This window comes from Geotrypetes seraphini, chromosome 15 (genome assembly GCF_902459505.1).
Source record: "Geotrypetes seraphini chromosome 15, aGeoSer1.1, whole genome shotgun sequence".
Taxonomy (NCBI): domain Eukaryota; kingdom Metazoa; phylum Chordata; class Amphibia; order Gymnophiona; family Dermophiidae; genus Geotrypetes; species Geotrypetes seraphini.
The window spans coordinates 8,123,442-8,145,601 of NC_047098.1; the positions used below are offsets into that span (position 1 = coordinate 8,123,442).

General features: G+C 40.1%; 1 protein-coding gene across 7 annotated transcripts in view; it reads right to left on the minus strand.

Annotated features, from left to right (window-relative positions):
* Positions 1-22,160, minus strand: part of FOXJ3 (forkhead box J3) — an 89,822-nt gene that overhangs the window by 55,700 nt on the left and 11,962 nt on the right. For all 7 annotated transcript variants that reach the window (XM_033921328.1, XM_033921330.1, XM_033921329.1 and 4 more), the window contains 3 exons: positions 19,240-19,671; positions 9,721-9,795; positions 4,104-4,187 (listed from right to left, as the gene is read on the minus strand). In XM_033921328.1, coding sequence (XP_033777219.1) covers positions 4,104-4,187; positions 9,721-9,795; positions 19,240-19,563 — 483 coding nt within the window. In that variant the 5' untranslated portion in view covers positions 19,564-19,671. The remainder of the gene's footprint in view (positions 1-4,103; positions 4,188-9,720; positions 9,796-19,239; positions 19,672-22,160) is intronic.

Genomic DNA, 22,160 nt, shown 5'->3' on the forward strand with positions numbered 1-22,160 from the left:
GAATCTATACTTACTGAGTCTTTTAGTTGTTTGCTCATAATTAACAAGCACATTATTGAATTACTCATACAGACTTCATTTCAAAATTACCCCCATTATGTACATATAGAATAGTTACTAACCTGTAGCAGGTGTTATCCGAGAATAGCAAGCAGATATTCTCACATGTGGATGACGCCATCCACAGAACCCCAGCATGGACAGTAAAAAAGTGTACTGTCATTTTAAAATATATATAAAGGATGGAGTCTGACCAGAGGAAGGCTACTAAAATGGTGTGTGGTCATAAATCATATGGGCTTAAAGATCTCAATATGCATACTTTGGAGGAAAGGCAGGAGAGGGGAGATATTTATTTATTTAATTAATTAGATTTCTAGTCCGTCCTCCCAGTAGCTCAGAACAGTCTACAAACTAACATTCACAGTGGAATACATTTGGACAGAACAAAGACTACACAGTATTTTAAGTACAAGGACTATACAGCAGTTTAATTACAGATTAAGAATGGAGGAGAGGGTAGAAGGAAGGGGGGATTTAAGGGGGTGAGGGGTAGATTGAAGTTGTAAGTTTAGATGAAGAGGAGTGTCTTTACCGCTTTCCGGAAGATCATCAATGAGTTCTGTAATCTGATTTGCGGGGGGAGTTGGTTCCAGAGTTGGGGGATGAAGTGGCTATAGGAGCATTTGCAGGCAGTTTCTGACAGGAGACACCTTCCTGGGGGGATGCATAGGCGTTTCTCCATTTCCAAGCGGAGGAGGTGGGCAGGGGTGTACAGAGTTAGCTTGGATCCTATATAGGCTGGGGTGGTGGCGATAGAGATGTTTAAATATCTATGTGGCGTAAATGTGCACGAATCAAGTTTTTCATTTGAAAGGAAGCTCTAGAATGAGGGCATAGGATGAAATTAAAAGGCGACAGGCTCAGGAGTAATCTAAGGAAATACTTTTTAAAGAAAGAGTGATAGATGCATGGAACAGTCTCCTGGAAGAGGTGGTGAAAACAGAGACTGTCTGAACTCAAGGAAGCATGTGATAGGCACATTAGATTTCTTAGAGAGAGGAAGAGATAATTGTTACTGCGGTTGGAAAGACTGGATGGGCCATTTGGCTTTTATCTGCCATCATGTTTCTATGTAATTTAGAGCAAAGCGTGCAGGAAATGTTTCAGGACCTAGGCAATGGACATATCAGTTATGTGGGTCTGTATCTGAAATGGTCCTTTGGCACTGAGTGCAGTGCCTGAAGCTGATAGGAACCTTGGATACTGAAGGAAAAACCACCGATACAAGTCAAAGGACTCTAAGGTCTGGGAAGGTCGAGTAGTTAGTAACCCAACAAAACATTAATTCTCCTGGCCTGAAAACAGGCTAACAAGAGCCCGAAGGCCCAAAAATTAAATTCGATAAATATCAAGAATTTTTAAACAAAATGAAAGAACAAGAAATTAAATAGAGAAATATGACTAAATGGAAGAGAATAACAAAATTGGAAGGCACAAAAAAAACTATTAAGTTTAATGCACTTAGAGAAACTCTAAGAGCGAACTTCTCAGCTCCACAGAAAACCGAGAACTGATGGTCCTGCAAGCCAACATCAGGTAGGAAGGCACTAACAAAAGTACGGTACAGGTGGTCCTAAAGATTTAAAATGACAGTATACTTTTTGATTGTTCATGTCAGGGTTCCATGGATGACATCACTCACATGTGAGAATAAACTGCCTGCGTGTCCTCTGATAAACTAAAAATCAATGAAACTTTTTTTTACAGTACTGTGTTAATATGCAGTATTGAGCAATTAATACACGCTAACTACTGATAGCTTGTGTTAAATTGTTAATGCACCTTTTTATGTAGGAATAGAAATCAAATACAACATGAACCAAAATGAAGGAGTTATATTACACAATAATGCATGAAAAATAGCTTTTACGTAAAATGGTTAAAAGAATTCACATTAAGCCTTTTACCATATCCCTGAGAGGTACAGTTGACACTGTTGCATGAGCTGATTCTTTTCAGGGACCAAATCAATGGGAATGCCTAGCTTTATGGGGGGTGGAAATGAATTCCTTCCCCCACACCTGATTAGACTGTGCCTAGTATCTGAAGTTCATCTTTAAAGCTCTGGTAGTCCAGGAGTGATCCTCAGGTGCTCCTAACCTGGTGATGGCCATTTTGAAAATTACATTGCTTGGGCTCTAGCATTGCCCCTTACTTGTTGCTGCCTTTTTCTGAAGTCAGAACGGTGGATCTCATGATACTTCAGGGCACACACATGGCTCTGAATTCAAAGGTAAGTCAGCACTGGTAGCATCAGAAGGTAAGGAGCATTACTTTTGCTAGTTTGAGGACATCCTAAGAGGTGAGAGGGATAGGAAGATTATGCTGATGCAAAAGATTGGGAGGAAAAAAAGCAAATCATATGGTGGGAAGAGATTCAGGAAGTCATAGTATCCCATGACAAAGTGAACCCAATGTCAGATACAACAGGAATCATTTTAACTATGTAAAAAACTGAAGTCCAGAATCTAGATTTAAATAGAACCTCTGATACATGCATTGTAAAACTAATTTACTGTTTTCCTTTCCTAGCAAGTTGTGTTCCATTCTCTTATATTGCGATTCTTACCATTAATCTAAAAACTGCTCTCTAAAAACAAATACTACCGATTGAGTAGGAATCTTAAGTGTTGGACACTAAGGCCCGGATTCTATAAACGGCGTCCCAATTGTAGGCAGGGTTGGCGTCCTACCGCTGACCAGCCAATCGGGATGCACATTTTTTTAAAAAAATACTCCCGAGGCAGGCCACCTACATTGGAAGCACCTTCGGGAGCCTAGAAAGGCGCGCAAGCCCACCTAAGCTCGCCTAAGGCTAAACATGGTTTCCCCCGGAAGTAGCCTTAGGCTGACCTAGTTGGCCATATGCATCTCCCTAGGCAAGCAGGAGACGCGTACAATGTAAGCCAGCAAAATGCTGGTCTACATTGTAGTCGATGCGGCTGCTAAGCTTATCGCGGCAAGGGATCTCCCTGCTGCGATAACTTTAGCAGCTGCTTGTCCCGCCTGAACGATCGCCTGCAAGAGGGATGCCCAATCCCTCCTGCTGGAACCCCCCAATAGATCAAGGCAGGAGAGATGCCCAATCCCTCCTGAAGGAACCCCCCCCACCTCCGTAGATTGCGGCAGGAGGGCTGCCCAATCCCAGTTGCCAGAACACATCTCCCTGGTAGATCGCTGGCAGGAGGGATGCCCAATCTCTCCTGTTGGAACCCACCCTCCACCATTGATCGCGGCAGGAGGGTTGCCGAATCCCTCCTGCCAGAACCCACTCCACCTCTCTCCCTTACATCACGCAGCCGTCCCCCCAAAAAAAAAATCCTCCCGTAGATCGCAGCAGGAGGGATGCGCAATCCCTCCTGCCGGAACCCACCCCACCTCCCCCCCATAGATTGCACATCCACCCCCCACCCAAACCCCTTCTAATCTTTTAGGAAGGCCAGCCAGAAGGGTCTTCCCTCTGTCCGGCAGGCCCGCCTCCGTCTGAATGAGGCGGGGATGGACCAGGCTTAAGGCCTGATTGGCCCAGGTGCCTAAGGCCCCGCTCATAGGAGGGGCCTTAGGCATCTGGGCCAACTGGAATCTTGGGGGAATCTCGCGATCTATGGAGGGTTCGGCAAGAAGGATTGGTCATCCCTCCTGCTGCAATCTAGGGGGTGGATGGGGGGGGGGGGTTTCTGGCAGAAGGGATTTGGCAACCCTCCTGCTGCGATCGTTCGGGGGAGGGTGGGGCAGTCACGGCCGCTAAACATATCGCAACAGGGAGAACCCTTGCCCGAAAAGCTCTGCTGCCGCATGTACTTACAATCTAATTCTCTAACCGGCATCTGTAACATGGACGTCGGTTAGAGAATCGGGCGTGCTTAGGTCATAGAAGAGAGCTACAACTCATATGTTGGACATGGAGCAGTTCATTTTATTTATTTTCAGTATTTATATTCTGCCTATAATCTAGGAATCCAGTTAAAAGCCCCCCCCCAAAAACCCTACACACCCACCCATGAGCCCCAAACTCCCTAATTAATTTAAATGAGTCTCACCCGTTCTCCAGACCGTGGCCTCTTCTTTGGCCGAGTTGGCAGTGCGTCCTCCTTTGGATTTGTGTCTATTGCCCAATAAGATCCCTAGACATAAGACAAAAATTACAGCTAAACAATTCTTTTTATAATACTGATTTGCTTTATTATTCTAACAAAATCTCTAAACAGCCAAATATTTTCAGATTCAATGTACTAAAACAACAGTAATAATAATAATTTTATTCTTATATACCGCCATACCCAACGAGTTCTAGGCGGTTTACATCAATTAGGTTAGGATCCGCATTGACATACAGATTTACAACAATATATCAGGTTTAAAACATAATTAGCCGATGAAGAATTGGCAGATGAAGAAGGAGGAGGGTAGAAGAGAGGGGGGAAAGAAGTGATCAAGAAGGAGGAGCTGAGTCGGGCAAAGGTCAGGTGATTACCGGAAGGGGGCGGTTAGGGGTCTTATTTGCTGAATAGGTGGGTTTTGAGTAGTTTTCTAAAGCCGAGGTAGGTGGGGGCCTCCAGTATCATTTGGGCTAGCCATGGGTTCAGCTTGGCTGCTTGGAAGGCAAAAGTTTTGTCTAGGAATCTTTTGAGGTGACACAGCTTTAGCGAAGGGAAGGCGAACAGCTGAATTCTGCGGGATTTCTTGTAGGAGCAGTAGAGGTTGAAGTTGAAGACAGTTTGGTGAAACAGCTATCTCATTTAGAATGATCACTATTAGGCATTTATTTTATTTTCTGGCAGGTTGTCATGTTGCTATAGGCTTCCCACTCAACTTAAACCAGCCTTATTAGTGCTACATCACCATGAATTTTTGTTGATTTTTATTTATTTAGTGATAGGGGAGGGAGTTATTTTAACTCACAGATTTTCTACTGCATCTCTGGACTTATAGCTTAATCAGAATCAGCTTCTATCGATCTAAAGTACCATAAGCTTTTCATTTACCACTATTCAAAATTGTTAGCCTATTTCAGGCCTTCCCAATCTTTTTGTGGCCATGATCCTATGTTTGCAGCCAAATAAAATTCTGTGACCCCCTGGAAGTATAGAATAATGATGTACCTATGGAGAACCCACCTAAATGTGACTCCATTTGGAGTCTTAACCCACAGTTTGGGATGCTCTGACTTATTTTATACCTTTTATCCCCACCTTGTTCAACTAGTGCAATGACAGTATTTGACTAAGGCCCACTAATTATGGGTCCCTACAGAACCCAGTAAGCATTGCCCTGGATCCATCCACTAAGAGGCAAATTCTATAAGAAGCGGCCAAAAGTCAGGCGCCGATATAGGCACTGGTCAGCGTGATTCAAGTAAAATCGGGTGCTGTTTAGTGAATCACGCTGAACAGCATCTATTTTGAAGGAGCCCAGTAAATAGGCCAGCTCTAGGCACAACTAGAAGTTAGACGCCCATGCGAGCGCTAAAGCACGCTTAAAAGCAGTGATTCTGTAAGAAGGCGCCTAACACATAGTCACACCTAGGCCTAACATGCATAGCGCCTGTTTTTTTGAAGGCCGCCTAAATTTTTAGAGGCGCCTTGTTACAGAATCGCGCTTTGATAGGCGCCTATGTTTTAATCAGTGCTGATTAAAAAGCTTAATTGAGCTTGTTGTTCAATTTAGATAGGCGCCTATCTAGGTGGGCACCTCCGAAATAGGTGCCTAACTTTAGGTGCTGGTTACAGAATTTGGGCCTAAATGTCACCACTGACTCCCTGCATCCATTTGTCTAGAGGCTGCAAATGCCACTTTCAAGCACCAAAATTCGTCCCTTCCTGAGCATGCTTCCCGGACCCTTGTCAACACGCTTGTAACCTCACATTAAACCGCCTTTCCCACTAGAAATCTGTACAAAAAATCTCTGCTGTACAACATCTTCTGCCAACCTCACTACACCCACCTCCTCAAATTACTTCACTGGTTCCCTATCTGCCTTCACATACAGTTCAAAATACTATTACTAACTTACAAGTGTGTTCATTCTGTAGCCCCTTAGGCTCTCTTCATTCGTCTCTCCTTATACACCTCCCCGAGAACTCTGTTCCTCAAATTGCTTTTATCTGTACCTTTCTCTTCCACTATGCAGGGATACACAGGGGATTCATATTCAGGGGCCCCACACCCTGCACTCAAGCCCCTGATGAATCAGCAGGCGAGCAGCTCCCAGGGGAACATACCCCGAGTTCCTAAGGAACACCAAGCAGGCTGGCTCCACATGCACTCCGAAGAGATTGATCTGGGAGCAACAGTCTATCCAAGCAGGACTGTGTCCTTTCCCCAGTGCAGTAAGCCCAAGAAGGGAACTTCGAAGCCACGAAGAAACTCACAAAACCTAAGGAAAAAACCTTGAAAATAACAAAAAGAAGCAGAGCAAATCAGAAAAACACCTTCTGAGTTTGCTTGCAGGAGAAAAAAAATTAAGAGGGAGCTGTTCTCCACTGCAGAAGGGGAGAAGTTCAGGATCTTAAAGTGACACCTTCTGCAGATTTGTGGTTAGTAGGAATCAATAGCCAAAGTATGAACTCCTTTAGGTAAACAGAAGTAGCAGTTGCTGGAGGCATCGATGCTCTTGATGTTGATAGTGGTTGATGAGAATGCATCTGAGTCAGCAGATATGATAGATGTTCCCGGTATCCCGAAAAGTTTTTCTGGCTTTTAGCATCCACTTCTGAAGTTTGGAACAAAGGGTACAAGAAATATCAGGGTGTCCCGGACTTAGGCACTGTACACACCAACTATGCAGGTCAGTTGCCAAAAGCTACTTGGAACCTTGGACATGGAAGGAAACACTACTGAAATGAGGTTAAAGGACTCAATGGTCCAGGGAGGTCGAGTGAATGTTAATCCGAAAATGGCTCGATGCTCCTGACCTGAAAACAGGCTGAGAGAAGCGTGAAGGCCCCAAACAAAAGGTTGGTTAAAAATCACAAATTTTTAAACCTAACGAAGAAAATATAATAAAAATCCAAATTTTGAAGAAAAAATGAAACAGGAAGGCAAAAAAATTGGAAAGTTTAATGCGCTTAGAGAGACTCCAAGAAACACAGCTTCTTATCGCCAAGGAAAACTAAGAACTGATGGTCCAGAGAGCCAAAGTTGGTTGGGAAGACACCAGTGCATGCACAGTAAGAGCAGTCTGAAGACTTTGAAAATTTTTTTAAAGTGACAGTACACTTTAATACTGTCCGTACTGGGCTCCATGGATGACGTCACCCACATGTGAGAATGTGCTGCCTGCTTGTCCTAGGAAGAATAATTTTTTATAGAGAGGTGGTACAGATGGTGGAGGCAAAAACAGTGCTCGAGGTCAAAGATGCTTGGGATAGATATAAAGGATCCTTAAGATTTAAAGATCTCAATTTGTATACTTTGGAGGAAAGGCAGGAGAGGGGTGGTATGACAGAGACATTTAAATATCTACATAGCATAAATGCACGAGGCAAGTCTCTTTTAATTCAGAGGAAACTTTGGAATGAGGGGGCATAGGATGAAGGTGAAAGATGATGGATTCAGAAGTAACCTCAGAAATACTTCTTCACAGAAAGAGTAATGAAAGCTTGGAACTGCCTCCCAGTGGAAGTGGTGGTAATAAAGAGTGTATCTGAATTCAAGACAACTTGGGACAAGTAAGTTAGATTTCTAAGAGAGGGTAGTGGATGGCATGGTTGGATAGACTAAATAGGTCATATGGTCTTTATCCATCTGATGTAGTGTATCTAGATTTTCAGAAAGCTTTTGATAAAGTTCCTCATGAGAGGCACCTGAGAAAATTAAAAAGTCATGGGATAGGTGGCAAAGTTCAGTTGTGGATTAGGAATTGGTTATCTGACAGAAAACAGAGGGTAGAGTTAAATGGTAATTTTTCTCAATGGAGGAGAGTAAACAGTAGAGTGCTGCAGGGGTCTGAATTGGGACCGGTGCTATTTAATTTACCCAAAGCCAGTCAGCAGGAGGCAGCACTCGAAACAGGCTGCTTTGCAGCCAGCCTTGGCAGGGCCTTTCCTCCAACACGATGATGCATCAGAGGAAAGGCCCTGCTGGGGCTGGCCGCAAACAACTTGTTTTGAGCGCTGCCTCCTGCTGACCGACTTCGGGTAAGGAAGGGAGAGAGTGAGGCAGGTACGAGGTCAGGACCACTGTCTGCCTCTGCTGCTTTGAGCCTTAAGGGAGGGAGGGGAGCTTTGTCGCTCAAGCACTGCTGCCATGCTGGTTATTCGGGGTGGGAGGGAGGGGGGTTCTCATCTCAGCTGCTTTGGGGCTTGAAGAAGGGAGGGGGATTTGCGGCTCAGGACTGCTGCCACAATGGTGGTTAGGGTCAGGAGAGAGGTGGGACTTGCAGCTCAGGACTTCCACCGTTTTTAATTCTTTGAGGCTTGAGGGAGGGATGGGGGTTTGCAGCTCAGGATGGCTGCCGCTAGTGCTTTGGGGGACTTTTTTTCCCAGCAATTTTTTTGCTGGTTGGTTAAAATTGCCGGTTAACCGAAACCCAGTTAATTGAGATTGTACTATATTATTATTCTTTTAGCTTAACTTCTTCAAGAGGAAGAAGTATCTGCCAGCCAAGCCACTTGAGGGAAATTTTTAATTTTTCAGTAAAGGTCTCTGGGCTGGAGGAGGGTTTGCTCTACCTGTATGGACCCTTCCGGGTCCTACAGAGAAGATGTCCATAGACCAAAGTTCCCAGCTGTAGAGGACGAAAATACCCATCAACCAGACCATGAGAGGTATGAACACAGGGATGAAGGCTTCAGCCTAAGGCTTGGGGAGTCAGTCACAGTAGAAAACAAAATAAATTTCCTGCTATCCCAATCCATTATAGCATTTGCTGAAAGTAGAGAAATACTGCAAGATTCCTAGCTGCACTATTTTTTTTACATCAGTGATGTCACTGGAATTTTCAGAGTATCCGTCTCCATCTGCTAGTAAGAGGACATAACCCATAGGTTTGGACTAGTCTAGTAGAATACGAAAGAACATATACTGTCCTATATGCATGAAAATGCCCATATACTACATAACATTTCAAAATATGTTCCCAGTGAATAATACACATCCTGCATGAATTATGCACATACATTCAAAATGATTAATACCAGCTATGTCCAAAAATGACATATGGAATATGAACCAAATATCAGTGTCATGAAAAGTGTTTGTGGTACTGTTAATGTTCTTCTAAGTTAAAAAAACAAACACCACCACACATTAATCAATAATTTTTTGACTTCTGCCACCTAAACTATAAACTATCTTTATAAACTATATAAACTATCTTTATAAACAGAGACTCCCCCATTCATCTATCAGATTCATAGAGTTAAGGGAAATTCTATGGAGCATGCGCTGATTACACACATAAATTATTAGAATAATGGCACATATACACCTAAATGCCAAAATTCCACCTAAGCGCTATTCTGTAAATATGCACATTTCTTATTTGGCATGTACTTTACAGGTAGGTGTAAGCATAACAGGAGAATGGCCAGAGCATGAGTAGGACTCAGTCCAGTGATACAATTGTCTCAAAGTACCCAAACAAAGATGAATGGTTCATTTAAGCATATAAAATCTTATGATGCCCATTAAAAAAATAATAAAAATAAAAAATACCTTCCCAGGATCATCCTTGGATCGAGGCACTTTAAGAAAACATTTATTCAGTGACAGATTGTGTCGTATGGAATTCTAAAATTAGAAAATAAAAATAAGAATGCATGCGTTTATAAAGCATTTAGCAATGAAAGTACAAGAATATCCAAAAATTAGAGAAACAAACATTTACAATCCATTGAAAGAAATAGGACTTGAGCATATAAAGATGGATAATGGTCAGATATAAATTTCCAATTCCCTAGCCAGATGCACAAAGGATTCAAAAGTGCTACCATAATACCATACAATAACATACATAGATTGTTTACCATAGTGCCTATTTTATCCAGTTGGATCATTTACTAATAAATGATCACTTTGGAAGAGTAGTTGACTGGTTTAAACCCTGTGGCATGAATTCAAGTCCAATAATATATTACTTGACTGCCTGTACAACGCTGACAAATCAGCATCCTTATGCCTCTAATACCCAACTGAAAAAAGATAATTAGTTCAGCTTTCTTTTATTTACATTAGGTTAACTGAGACAAATAACCCGCAGCAAATAAAATGCAGGGAAAAAAAAGAAGTCTCCTCTGAAATGTATGTTTGTGTTGAATTCATAACTCGCTGAAATGACAAGTTTTCCTTTGGTTAGTCTTAACTGATGAGCCTGTCCTTGTCATATTACAACGGTTAAGTGGGCTTCTTGATGGTCCTCCCAAGGATGTAAGAATTTTCAGAAAATGTAAGCTCAACAGGAACATTTTTAAAATATAAGATTTTTTCTTCATCCTCTTTTTCAAATTGTGTGTCTATTATTTATTTTATAATGTGATAAGGTATTTAAAGTGTAAATATGCATTTCAGCTCCACCAAACAAAGGGCCCCTTTTACAAAGCTGTGGTAGCAATTTTCCTGCAGCAAATGCACTGAAGCCCACAGGAACTGAATGGCCTTCAGTTCATTTACTGCAGGAGAAACCCTATGGCAGCTTTGTAAAAAGGGCCCAAAATCTGTCTAAACGGACAAATCTGTGAGAAAAAAAAAAGTGTCTATACAGAGCTTTATACATCTACGAGGGTTCTTCAAAATGTTTCTACACTTTCACATTTTTGCGGGAAATGGTTAGGGTGGGAGCAGTGGTAAGAGGGCGTGTTAGTAGGACGCTGGGAAAAATATATTGCAAAACAGGGTGATTATGTGGAAAAGCGATATAATTTGCTTTTGAGATATTTAACAAATAGTGTTTAAAAAAATAAAACTGAGGAAACATTTTGAAGATCCCTCGTAATAATGTTCTGGTGAAAGCTTCTGCAGGCTAATGAGAGCCACTTGTTAAATTATTTTATGGCAATTAAGTTTTCAATAAAAGGAATAATGCTGGTAAAAGCGTCCCAATAACAAATTAGTGGCAAGGGCTCCTATATAAGAAATTTGCATCATTCCTTTCAACATATCCCTTTGGAAATTTTTTTTTTAAAATTACATATACAACTTGAGAACTAAAAGTGTTTTCATATTTTCACAACTTGTACTGTTTGCTGTTTATAAACGTGTCAGGAAACCATTCTATAAGTTAATAAATTTGGTGGATTCTTTGCAGGCTCAAGAAGTGACATGTTTGGGGAAAACCCTAAGGTTAAGAATAAAAGTTGATGCATGTTGAGATAAGTGGTTTATTTGAGAATTTTTCTGAAGTTAGTGAATCTGAGGTAATTTTGCTTTTGAAATCAATGATGCCCACAAGTTCTCTTAAAGATCATTGTTCTTCAGTAGTATTGAGGACTGTGCACTAACAACTTCTGTCAATTTGTCACTGAAAGAGAGGATTGCTCCAAGATCTTTGAAGCTCAGACACTGTTGTAAAAAAGATTCATTAGATTTTGCGATACTTGTGAATTATAGGAAAATTTCTATTTTTCTTAGTATTTCAAGAATGATTGAGAAGATATCAGAGATGACTGATATTGTAGAAATGGGAAATGTGTTGAACAGTATGTATTTAAGAGAGCACATACAGTAGTATTGAAACTTTGTTGGCTTCCTCCTTGGATGAGATTTGTTTGGGCTTGGTTAACAAGTTGTTTTTGTTTTGTCACATTGAACTTGACTACATTTGATACAGTAGTAGACCATGAGATTATGCTAACATTGTCTATAGAGTTTTGGTCTGAAAGACACAGCGCATTCTTGGTTTACTTCTTATTTTATAGATCATGCAATGCACATGAAATGGGCAGAGACAGTTTCTGAGTTCTATCTTTTGAAGATGGCATTTTTTGGCGCTATTTAATTTGAATCTGCAATCACTCTGCGCAGTACCCCAGACTTCAGATGCTCTTTTAAGAATCTAGTCAAAGAAAACCCTCAACAATGATAGGGGAGGTACAACTCTATAAATTATTCAATTTTCTGTTCCATTCTCCCAGGGGAACTCAGAACAGTTTACATGAATTTATTTAGATACGAGTCCAACCACAAAAGATCTTCAGCATATCAAATTTCAAAAGAAAGTCTTTTAGGAGTTATAATTGGAGAGGAAGTTCAGTATAGGGGGGGTCTAATACAATAATCGTTTTCACCCGTGTCTTATATTGGCCTCCCAAAACTGGGTAAACCACCAGACAGCACAATTTACATCATTTACCTCTGCTTTTCAATATCTTTCTTGCTCCACTTCTAACCTTAGCTCAATCTATAGGATTTAGTACTTTTGCATATGCCGATGATATCCAACTTTTGTACCCTATCAACCCTTCAGACACAAGTAATATCCATGAAATCAATATCAAATTTGACAAAATCAGTCACTGTCTTCGATCTAACCATTTATCTCTCAATCTTGACAAATGCTGTGGTATACTCTTTCCAGCAAAAAACAAAGAGCCTTTAAAAGGACCTAGTTGCATTGATGCTAAACAAATTCCAATAGACCCTAAAGTAAAATTATTAGGAATCATCCTAGATAAAAGACCTCATCTTTCATGATCAGATCAGTGCAGTTACCCAAAAATGCTTCTATAAACTCCGACTAATTTGTTCTATATCCTCTATTCAAACCCTAGTTCACTCTCTGATTATCTCCCACATAGATTACTGCAATTCCTTATACCACAGAATCACGCAAAAAGAAATACGCTGACTGCAGCTGATTCAAAATACCACCATTAAACTTATTCATAATGCAAAAAAATACGATCACATCACCCCATTGCTACATGAGGCACACTGACTTCCAGTCTCGCAATGTATTACTTACAAAATTCTCCTCTTGGTTTTTAAGATTAAACTCACCCACTCCCCATTTTTTCTTGATAAGTATCTCATTCCTTATGCTTCTCCCCGGGCTCTGAGATCCGCTGATCTTAACCTACTGATTGTTCCGTCTCTCAAAGATCTTTTCTACACTTGAAACTTTATCTTTTCTGTCACAGCCCCCTCCCTCTGGAATGCAATCCCATCTCATCTTCGATCGGAAAACTTACTCGATAAATTCAAAACCAAGCTAAAAACTTTTTTATTTCATGATACATACCAAAATTCCAGATAAGATCCTTTTTCTTCCATTTTTTAATTGCTCAAAACAACTGCTTTTATGAAGCGACCTCCCTCCCCTCTCCTTTTTGTTCTCTCCCTCCCTCCCTTTTATTTTGACTTTGATGTAATTTTAAATCTTTTCCTCCCTCAGTGCCTATCGTACCTACTCTGTCCATATCTTTGTCTTGTTTTTATGTTCCCCTATTTTTTTATTTTATTTCTATTATTGCATTTTTTAAACTCTAATTTTAGGAATTGTAAACCGTCCAGCTATTTGTTTGATGGTCGGTATATCAAATTGTAAATAAACTTGGAAACTTGTCAACATTATAAACCAATGAACCATGATATTAATATAAACTTTGGGCTCCTTTTACAAAGGTGTGTTAGGGCCTTAATGCATGGAATAGCACACGGTAAATTGCTGCGCGCACTAGACCTTAGCACCAGCATTGAGCTGGCGTTAGTTCTAGAAGTGTAGCGTGGGTTTGGCGCGCACTAAAATCCTGCATGCGCTAAAAACGCTAGTGCACCTTAGTAAAAGGAGCCCTTAGTGTGACTATTTTACTATAAATGTCAATCTAGAAAAAGTCAAACCCCAAACATTTCTGTCCAGAATCCCACAAGTGAGAAAATCAAACTTTGCACTATTCAAAAATAATAACACAAAAACTTATCTTAATCCTATATCCACTGCCTGAGAGAACACTCCATGTTTTGGCATATACAATATGGCCATCCTCAGGAGTCCACGTTTCTACTACGTTGCTCTATACAGCAAATGAATTTCTGACAGTAGCACTTCTTTATGCTGAATTTCTGTGCTTCTACTTTCTGGTGATTAAAAAAAGCTGTTACTGTCACAAATTCATTTGCCATATAGAGCAACCTAGTGGAAACATTGACTCCTGAAGAAGGCTACACACGCCAAAACACAGAATGTGTTGAGTCCTATTATTCACTACTGTACATTGTGACCTATTTTTTATGTTGGTGAGGTTTGGTTTTTTTAAAATAAATTTTTGGTTCGTCAATAATTACTTTATATTTTTATTATTTTTCTCTGTGTCATCCTTACATTATACTGAATTGTTCTCACTTTTGTTGGGATGTCATATCTAACTTGCTCATCCCTATTTCTTTCATTAGGGTCTGCTTAACACTTTCTGAAAGATGCCCTTTTGGATTTCATTGCCACCTTGCCATTAAATCTCATTCATTGCCTGGAAAATATTTTATCTAGGCTTCCAAAATAGTGTTTTTAAACAATGTCTATGCTAATGAAAACTTTCAACCATAGCAACCATTTCTTTTACTTTTTTTTTTTTTCTATTTTCCTCATTTTATCCTAGTCTCTCCTTTTTAAAATTAACTACTACAGCTGGGGCTGGGGTGGGGATGTTTAGCATCTTCCTTCCAGTTATGAAATATCTGATCACAGTGTGAATCCACTACAATTACCCCTTGCAATACATCCTGTATATCAGTAAGGACTAGATCTAATGCAGTTTCCCTTCTGACAATTCCAGAACCAACCTCCCCACGAAAGAAATCACTTATGACATTTAGAAAAAAAAATGTATCCCTAGTAAATTTTATTTAGTATTTACCCAATCAATATTGGGATAATTGAAATCTTCTATCAAGCCCAGAATCCTGTTTCCAACAGTGGCCAACCCAGGTCCCAAGTACCTAGCAAGTTCCCAAGTGGTAAAACTGATTTTATGCTGCTTATCCTAGGAATAAGCAGTGGATTTTCCCAAGCCATATCAATAATGGCCTATGGACTTCTCTTTTAGGAAACTGTCCAAACCTTGTTTAAACCCTGCTAACCTGATTTCATCACATTATCCAAGAAAAAATTCCAGAGTTTAGTTACACATTGTGTGAAGAAATATTTCTAATGTAGAACCCTGCATCAGATAGATGGTAGAATAATCCCACCACTATGCTCCTGCCATTCACATATGGAATTTCATAAAGATTCCATAATGTTATTTGTTTCCTGCAAAACTTTTATGCTCTTTCATTCTGAGTCATTCTCCCCATCAATTTGATCCACACTATCACTGCAATATAATTTATACCCTGGAATAGTGTCCCATTGGTTTTCTTCCTTCCACTAGGTTTTGAGGTAACAGGTAGCTCTAGTTCTTCATTTATTCCATACATTTTAACTCTCCCATTTCATTTTTTTAGATATCTAGCATTCACATAAAGACAACTTTAAGCACACTCCTTACTTGTGTTTATAACCTGTGTAGTAGTTCAAAGAGGTAATCTAGAATCATTTATCCAGGCTATTTTAGCTTTTAACATAATCTCTGTATTGAAGTTGCTTTTAGGTGGTTGAAATTGATCTTGTGACCTCTTTTTCAAGCAAGTGCAATGGTTGCCAGTTAAGTTTCAGGTCAAGTATAAAATATTGATTTTGGTATTTCAGGCTTGTTTAGGCTCCTTTCTAGCATTTTCACCTTGTTATATTCAGCCTTAGGTGCCAACAGCAGCTCTGCGGTTGTTACAAGTACCATCGGTCCATCAAGTTGTTGCTGCTACATTTTGAAGTACACTATGGACAGTGGCGGGCCCTTCGTTTTGGAACCAGCTGCCTAAGGGGTTGCAATCTATACCAATGTTTAAAAGACAGCTTGAAGCTCATTTATTTATGAACTCTTTCTTGATGCTAGGTTCTGTGGGGATGGTTGATATGGTGGTCTGGGAGTATTGGGATTCAAACTTGTAAAGTTTACTGCTCTTTTAATGTACAGAGTTCCTTTCTTTCTTTCATGTTTATATTGTAGCCGCTTGTATGGGTGGGGTTTTTTCCCCCTAAGCGGATAAGCAAATGTAATAAACATGAATCAGAAATATTTTAATGTCAACTTTGTCTAATGTCTAGTATCTCTCACTACCTTACTCCAAACCATGTGCTCCTGAGTGAGTCAGTTTACCACCAATTTCTAGTTTAAAAGGTGATATATTTTGTCGTTCAGTTCCTAGCAAATCTAAATTCTTCCTCCCTGCACTATTGTCTCATCCATGTATTCAGACTCTGAAGCTCTACTTGCTTCCTGTATTCTGCTTGTAGAATTGGAAGCATTTCAGATAATGCTACCCTAGAAGTTTAGGATTTCAACTTGCTACCCAAATAACTCAATTTGGCTTTGAAATCCTTTCTCACATACTTTGGTAGGTCACTGGTGCCCAAGGCAGTCAGTTCTTCCTTGGCACAGACTATACTCTTATCTACGTGACACATGAGATCTACCACCATTGCAGAAAGGAGTTACCTAGCAATCCTCATTCTCAGTCATCCAGATATCTACTCAATGAACAGTTGTGGGGTGTAATTAATTTTTGGAGGTTAAGAAGCAACAGTGGTTTTGGGTTACAGTGTTTCTGCCGAGTGGGCTTCATATTGTGGGGTACCATAGGGATCAGCTCTCTCTCTCCTTTGTTGTTCAATATTTTTTATGTCCTCTGTGTAATGTGCTGGATAATTTGGGGTTTTAATATCATCATGCTTTTGCAAAAGATGCCCAAATATTGTTCCCTGTTGTAGCCATATTAGAGATCACTTAGAACGACTGAATCTAGGCTTGGAATGTATGACCATGCAATTGAAGGAAAGAGAATCAATTCTGAATAATGAGAAATCTGAAGTGCTCTGGTTGAGGAGGGAGAGATGGCTGATCAAATGCAGGTGAAAAGCAATCTCTCTGCAATTTGAGAGCATGGTAGACAGGCATCTAACATTTGGGGCTGAATTCTATGACACTGAAAAAAATGTCACCAAGCACTATTCTATAACAGCGCTCCAAGTTGGGCACCATTTACAGAATAGTGTGGAGTGCTGGGATTAGGCATGGATCTGCCATATGCTGTAACACTGTTCACAAAATCTTGGAATGCTCATGACCTGCCCATGCTCTTTCTATGGCCACACGTAAGAATTTATGTAAGCAAGATGCACACGTAAATTCTAATTATTGCTAATCAGCACCATAACTGAGTTTGGCACCCAATTATCGGCACCATTTGACTCATTACTGAAATAGTATGTACAATTTTTAGCACCATATATAGAATCCAGGGGTTGATGTGCACATTTTAACATTAGGGGTTTTCTTTGTGCTTTTTTAAGTCATCTTTGCATGCCTCATCAGTTATGACCTCTTGGATATAGATATGCTTTGACTTTTAGCCCCATCCTTTGTATTATTGAACTTAGATTATGGCAATGTACTTTTTGTGGGCTTATCTAAGAAATCACTACTAGCTCAGCTCCCAATACTGCAGAACACAGCAGCACGATTATTGGAGGATTGGGCTTGAGAAATCATGTTTCCCCCCCATTCTTCAACATCTGCACTGGCTACAAGTTGCAATCTTCATTATTCAACTCAAAAAAGTTGCTTCAGACTTCTTCCAATAGGTTATTATGTTTACAGTAGGCTAGGAAGAGAATACTGTTTCATAGAACCAATGTGGTGGGATAAATTGCTGGGCAAGGACTGGTATGAGTCTATTTTTCTTTAAGTTCAGAAACTGGTGAAGTTTTGGTCCCTCAGCTAGCTGTATTGTAGAAAAGCATTACTATCTATATGTTATTTGAATATTCTAATGTGTGCTTATTAGGTCCTTGGTTATGACAGGGTGTGCATCCTATCACCAGGAATCCAGGGAAATAGGCCTCCGCTATGATAAATCACTATCGCAAGACTGCCTAGGTCTAGAAACTGGGACCATAATTCCATAGAAGGGAATTTGCATAGAAGAGAGGATTGTTTCCAGACAAACAAAACCCAGGTGAAATGAACAACATCCAAGAAATAAAGACTTCAGGAGGTTTGGGAGTTCCTGGTGAGAATTTTAAGGTCCTTTGATAGAAAGGACTCATCTCTTCAGGCTCGCCCAAGTATTCTTAAAGGGTTCTTTGGGGGCTTGTTTTTAACAAAGTTTCCAATGCTATAGATCAGTGTCTCTCAAACTATTTTAGCTCTGGCACACTAAACAAAGCAAATGTTTTTCGTGACACATAATTGAAATTATAAAATTGCAAAACCAACAAAAAATTAACCCCCCTCCTTTATACAGCCACGCTAGCATTTTTACCATTGACCGCGGCAGTAAGAACTCCGACGCTCACTATGAGCATCAGAGTTTTTACTGCTGCGGCTGGCGCTAAAAATGCTAGTGCTGTTTTGTAAAGGAGAGGGTAAATTTAAGAGTTGTTTATTTACAGTTCTTTAAGCTATGTATGGGTAATTGTAACAATGGTGAAACTAAAGTAGACAGAACAGAATTGCTAATCAATGTGATTGATGTATATGATTTTGTGGGCAAATTAACTCAAAACATGGCTCGATAGTCAACAATCAAACACACATTTCATCATCCACCATCTGCAGTTGTTCTCTTTTTTTCAATTTAATTTCTGTCAGAGCTGAAAATGCAAGTTCTCAAAGATAAGAAGATCCAAACAGTAACAAAGCCTTAAATGCTTTGTTGCTCAAGTTAGGTAACTACTGCTTAATAAATAATAACAAAACTAAAATTACTTGCCGTTAGTTTTCAAGGACCAATCACGTCAAAGAATGATGCTTGTCTGGGCGGTTGTATCCTTACGCACAGAGACGCTCATAACATTGACAGACTCTTGCGTAAGTGACGCACATGTCGTCTATTCTAGTGTATACTTATGAAAGGAATTTTTAAAAACAAAGTAAAATTCTAGAACCTCTCATGGCACACCCGGAATCTCTTTGGGGCACAACAGTTTGAGAGACACTGCTATAGATAATAAATTCTAAACTACAATCCTTGATGACCACAAATAAGCCTAATTTTCTGGATTTTCATAATAATTGCATATAATTTGAAAATGCTTAGTGCAATACCTATGTCAATTTTCCTATTCTGGTTATCCTGAAGGACCAGAGTTGGGAATCTTTGATGCAGGCCATGTAATAAACAAGAAATATATAAATTAATTACCTTCCAGCCACTGCCAGCCTCTCTATAATATGGAAAGTTATCACAAATCCATTGATAAATCTCACTCAAAGTCATTTTCTTTTTTGGTGAGCTATTAATTGCAAATGTTATGAGGCTAGCGTAACTGTATGGTGGTTTCCCATCTTTGTGCTGTTGGACTTCTTCCTGGTCCAGAGTTGTGTTTGGGTCAAGAAGTGCGTTCTTCTTTGAAATACCTGTCCCATGAGCATTCTGAGAAGCATCAGCTTTTTGAATGGCTGCCCTCACAGTGAGCTGAGGAAGCCAATCCATAGACGTTAGGCTGCTCTCCAGTTCTGATGTCATTCTGATGGCAAGGAGATTTCTTACTCAGGAAAAGGAAGCCTATGTTCTTACAAAAATCCAGAAGTCCAAGAATTAGGAATTCCAATTAAGGGGAGGTTGGAGTATAATCTAGAAAGAAAAATACAAATGTGTTAAAAAGCCTGATAAAGTGCAGGGTTCAATATATGTTTATATTTTTAAAAAATGAAGATCTCACACAAAAATTTTGGAACACAGTACTTCATATACCATAATAGTGCAATGACCTGGCTTGCTATTTTTGGCAACCATAATATCAAGTAACTGACCATAAGGCTGTATTTCTGGTTTTGAATGGAAGTAGCTAAATAATTCAGACACTAGTTGAAAAGGTCTGTGAGAAATGTTGGCAAGAGGCAATCTTCCCACAACTATTAAAATGTCTGGATAATGTCCCTCCTCTCTACTGATGTTGCTCTGAAAATTATTTGGTCATACAAGCTACATCCCCCTCTCCAAACCCACCCACAGAATCTTCTTACCTCCACACAAGTCTGCAGAGGCCTGGACAGCATCTTTCCCCGCCACTAAGGCTATGTTGGCTGTCTTCTAGCCATGTGAGCTGTTTCATTCCTTCCCCCTCCAGGTTTCTTTCAGATACCTGGGCTGCTATGTCTCTGGCTTCTGAACTTACTGGTAGAAGGAATGACACTTCCACAGGCCTACCCCTTGTTTACCCAGCATGGCTGAATAGTAGACAAGAATGGTAAAACAAACAATGCAAATAAACCAGCCTCCTGCAGAATATGAAACCCTAGTTAGAAGGACCATCCTTATGCTGAATATTTATTTTTCATTAAATAAAAAATCTGCTGCAAAAACATGCAACCTCTTACAAATGTGCTATTAAAATCTGGCAAAAATAAAATGAAGATGTACAATACTTGGAATAAATGTTATGAATGTATGGAGCACTAAGGGGGAATTCAACAAAGGGCACTAATCACTAACAATGCCCATTGAAATATGAGCATCATTAGTGGTTAGTTAGCAGATACTAACACGCTATGACAGGGTGTATGTTCTGTCATGGAAAGTGAGGCATCCTCAGGAAATGTCCGTTGGGAAAAACCCCTCTGAAAAAGTCAACCTGGGTCTAAGGCTAGGTCTTGATAGGTCCCTGTTATTATTAGGGTGAAAGTCCAACGAACTGCCAGCGAGTGATGGTAGTAAGTCAGGAAAACTACATGGGAGGAGACAGGAGCCTCCCATCTTGTACTAAGGACTTGATCTAATTCTGAGACCTAGATCTGTTGAAGTGATTTCTACTTCTGAATGAAGAGGAGCTACTTTGCATAGTAATTTGCATATATTTGCATTTGGAGAGAACTGCTGTTTGAAAGGATATCGTTTGTTCCGTTTTGGGAACTTTTGGGACTTGGGACATTGGTGAATGTTGGAGTAACCTTTGGGATTTGATAAGGAGAACAAAAACTTCAGTTTTGGGTTTTGGAAATTTGGATTTTGGAGAGCTTATTCATACGAGTTGTTCTCGTGCTCGAAAATCTCATGGTGTTTAAAGATAAAGGCATCAGAGGAATGCAATGTTCATTCTACCGATGATTTATTAATCGCCTTCTTAAGAAGGTTACTCAAGATGTCCAGCCAAGGGAGTGCACGGCATTCACAAAATCATAGATGTACGTGTTTTCATAAGCTTTGTCTACACGCATGTTGAAATTACCCAGGACTAAGGTTTTACTGGATGATAGGTTAATGTTGAGTAGTATATTAGCAATTTGTGCAAAGTCTGTCATTAGGAGATTAGCAGCACAGTAGGATGTTCTGATGTTTTGAAGCAAGTCCTGATATTTCTACAATTTTACACGAGGGGTCTCTATTTTCATAATCTTGCAAGATTCTTTACAAATAATTAAGGCTCCTCGTCCCCTGTCAGTTGTCCTGTTGCCCATGAAGGCCACAACGCCAACATGACAGATCTCATTAATTACGAATAGGTTGGTAGGTAGCAGCCAGGATTCCATTATGCATAATAAATCTAAGTTGTGATCTACAATCAGGTCAGAAATGATCCAAGTTTTATTTATAATTGATCTAGCATTTACTACCGAACACTGAAACTCTCTTGTTTGATAGTTAGATTTATTGTACACAATGGGGACTAGCTTTAATACTCTATCTGTCATCTTGTTAGCAACTTTAGGTTTAAGGCTTCCATGTTTACTAACTCAAAACCATACAGGACTAGGGTAAGTGGACATTTCTAGTGGTGGAATGGTGTCCTATCAGCTATGAAAGAGACTTCACTGACTGGTAGTTTCAGTTGTGCAATCACACCTTAAAATCTTGTTTGAGATCCGCTCGAGGTCAACACGAAGTGGCCCTTCGGCAGAGCCCACATGATCATCAGTCCTTCAAAGGGCTGAAGATCAGGTTGGGGTTTGGTGGGTAGGACTTCTTTCTGATGCAACAGCTCTACGGTGTCCCCCAATGAGCTGCTGTAGTGGGGTAAGGAGGGACTCATGAGAATGGTCTTCCTCCTTACCCTGCAGGCTATAGATGCTCGATTCACCCCATCTCTATTAATGGAGCTACCCAGGAGAATAAAGAGAAAGTCA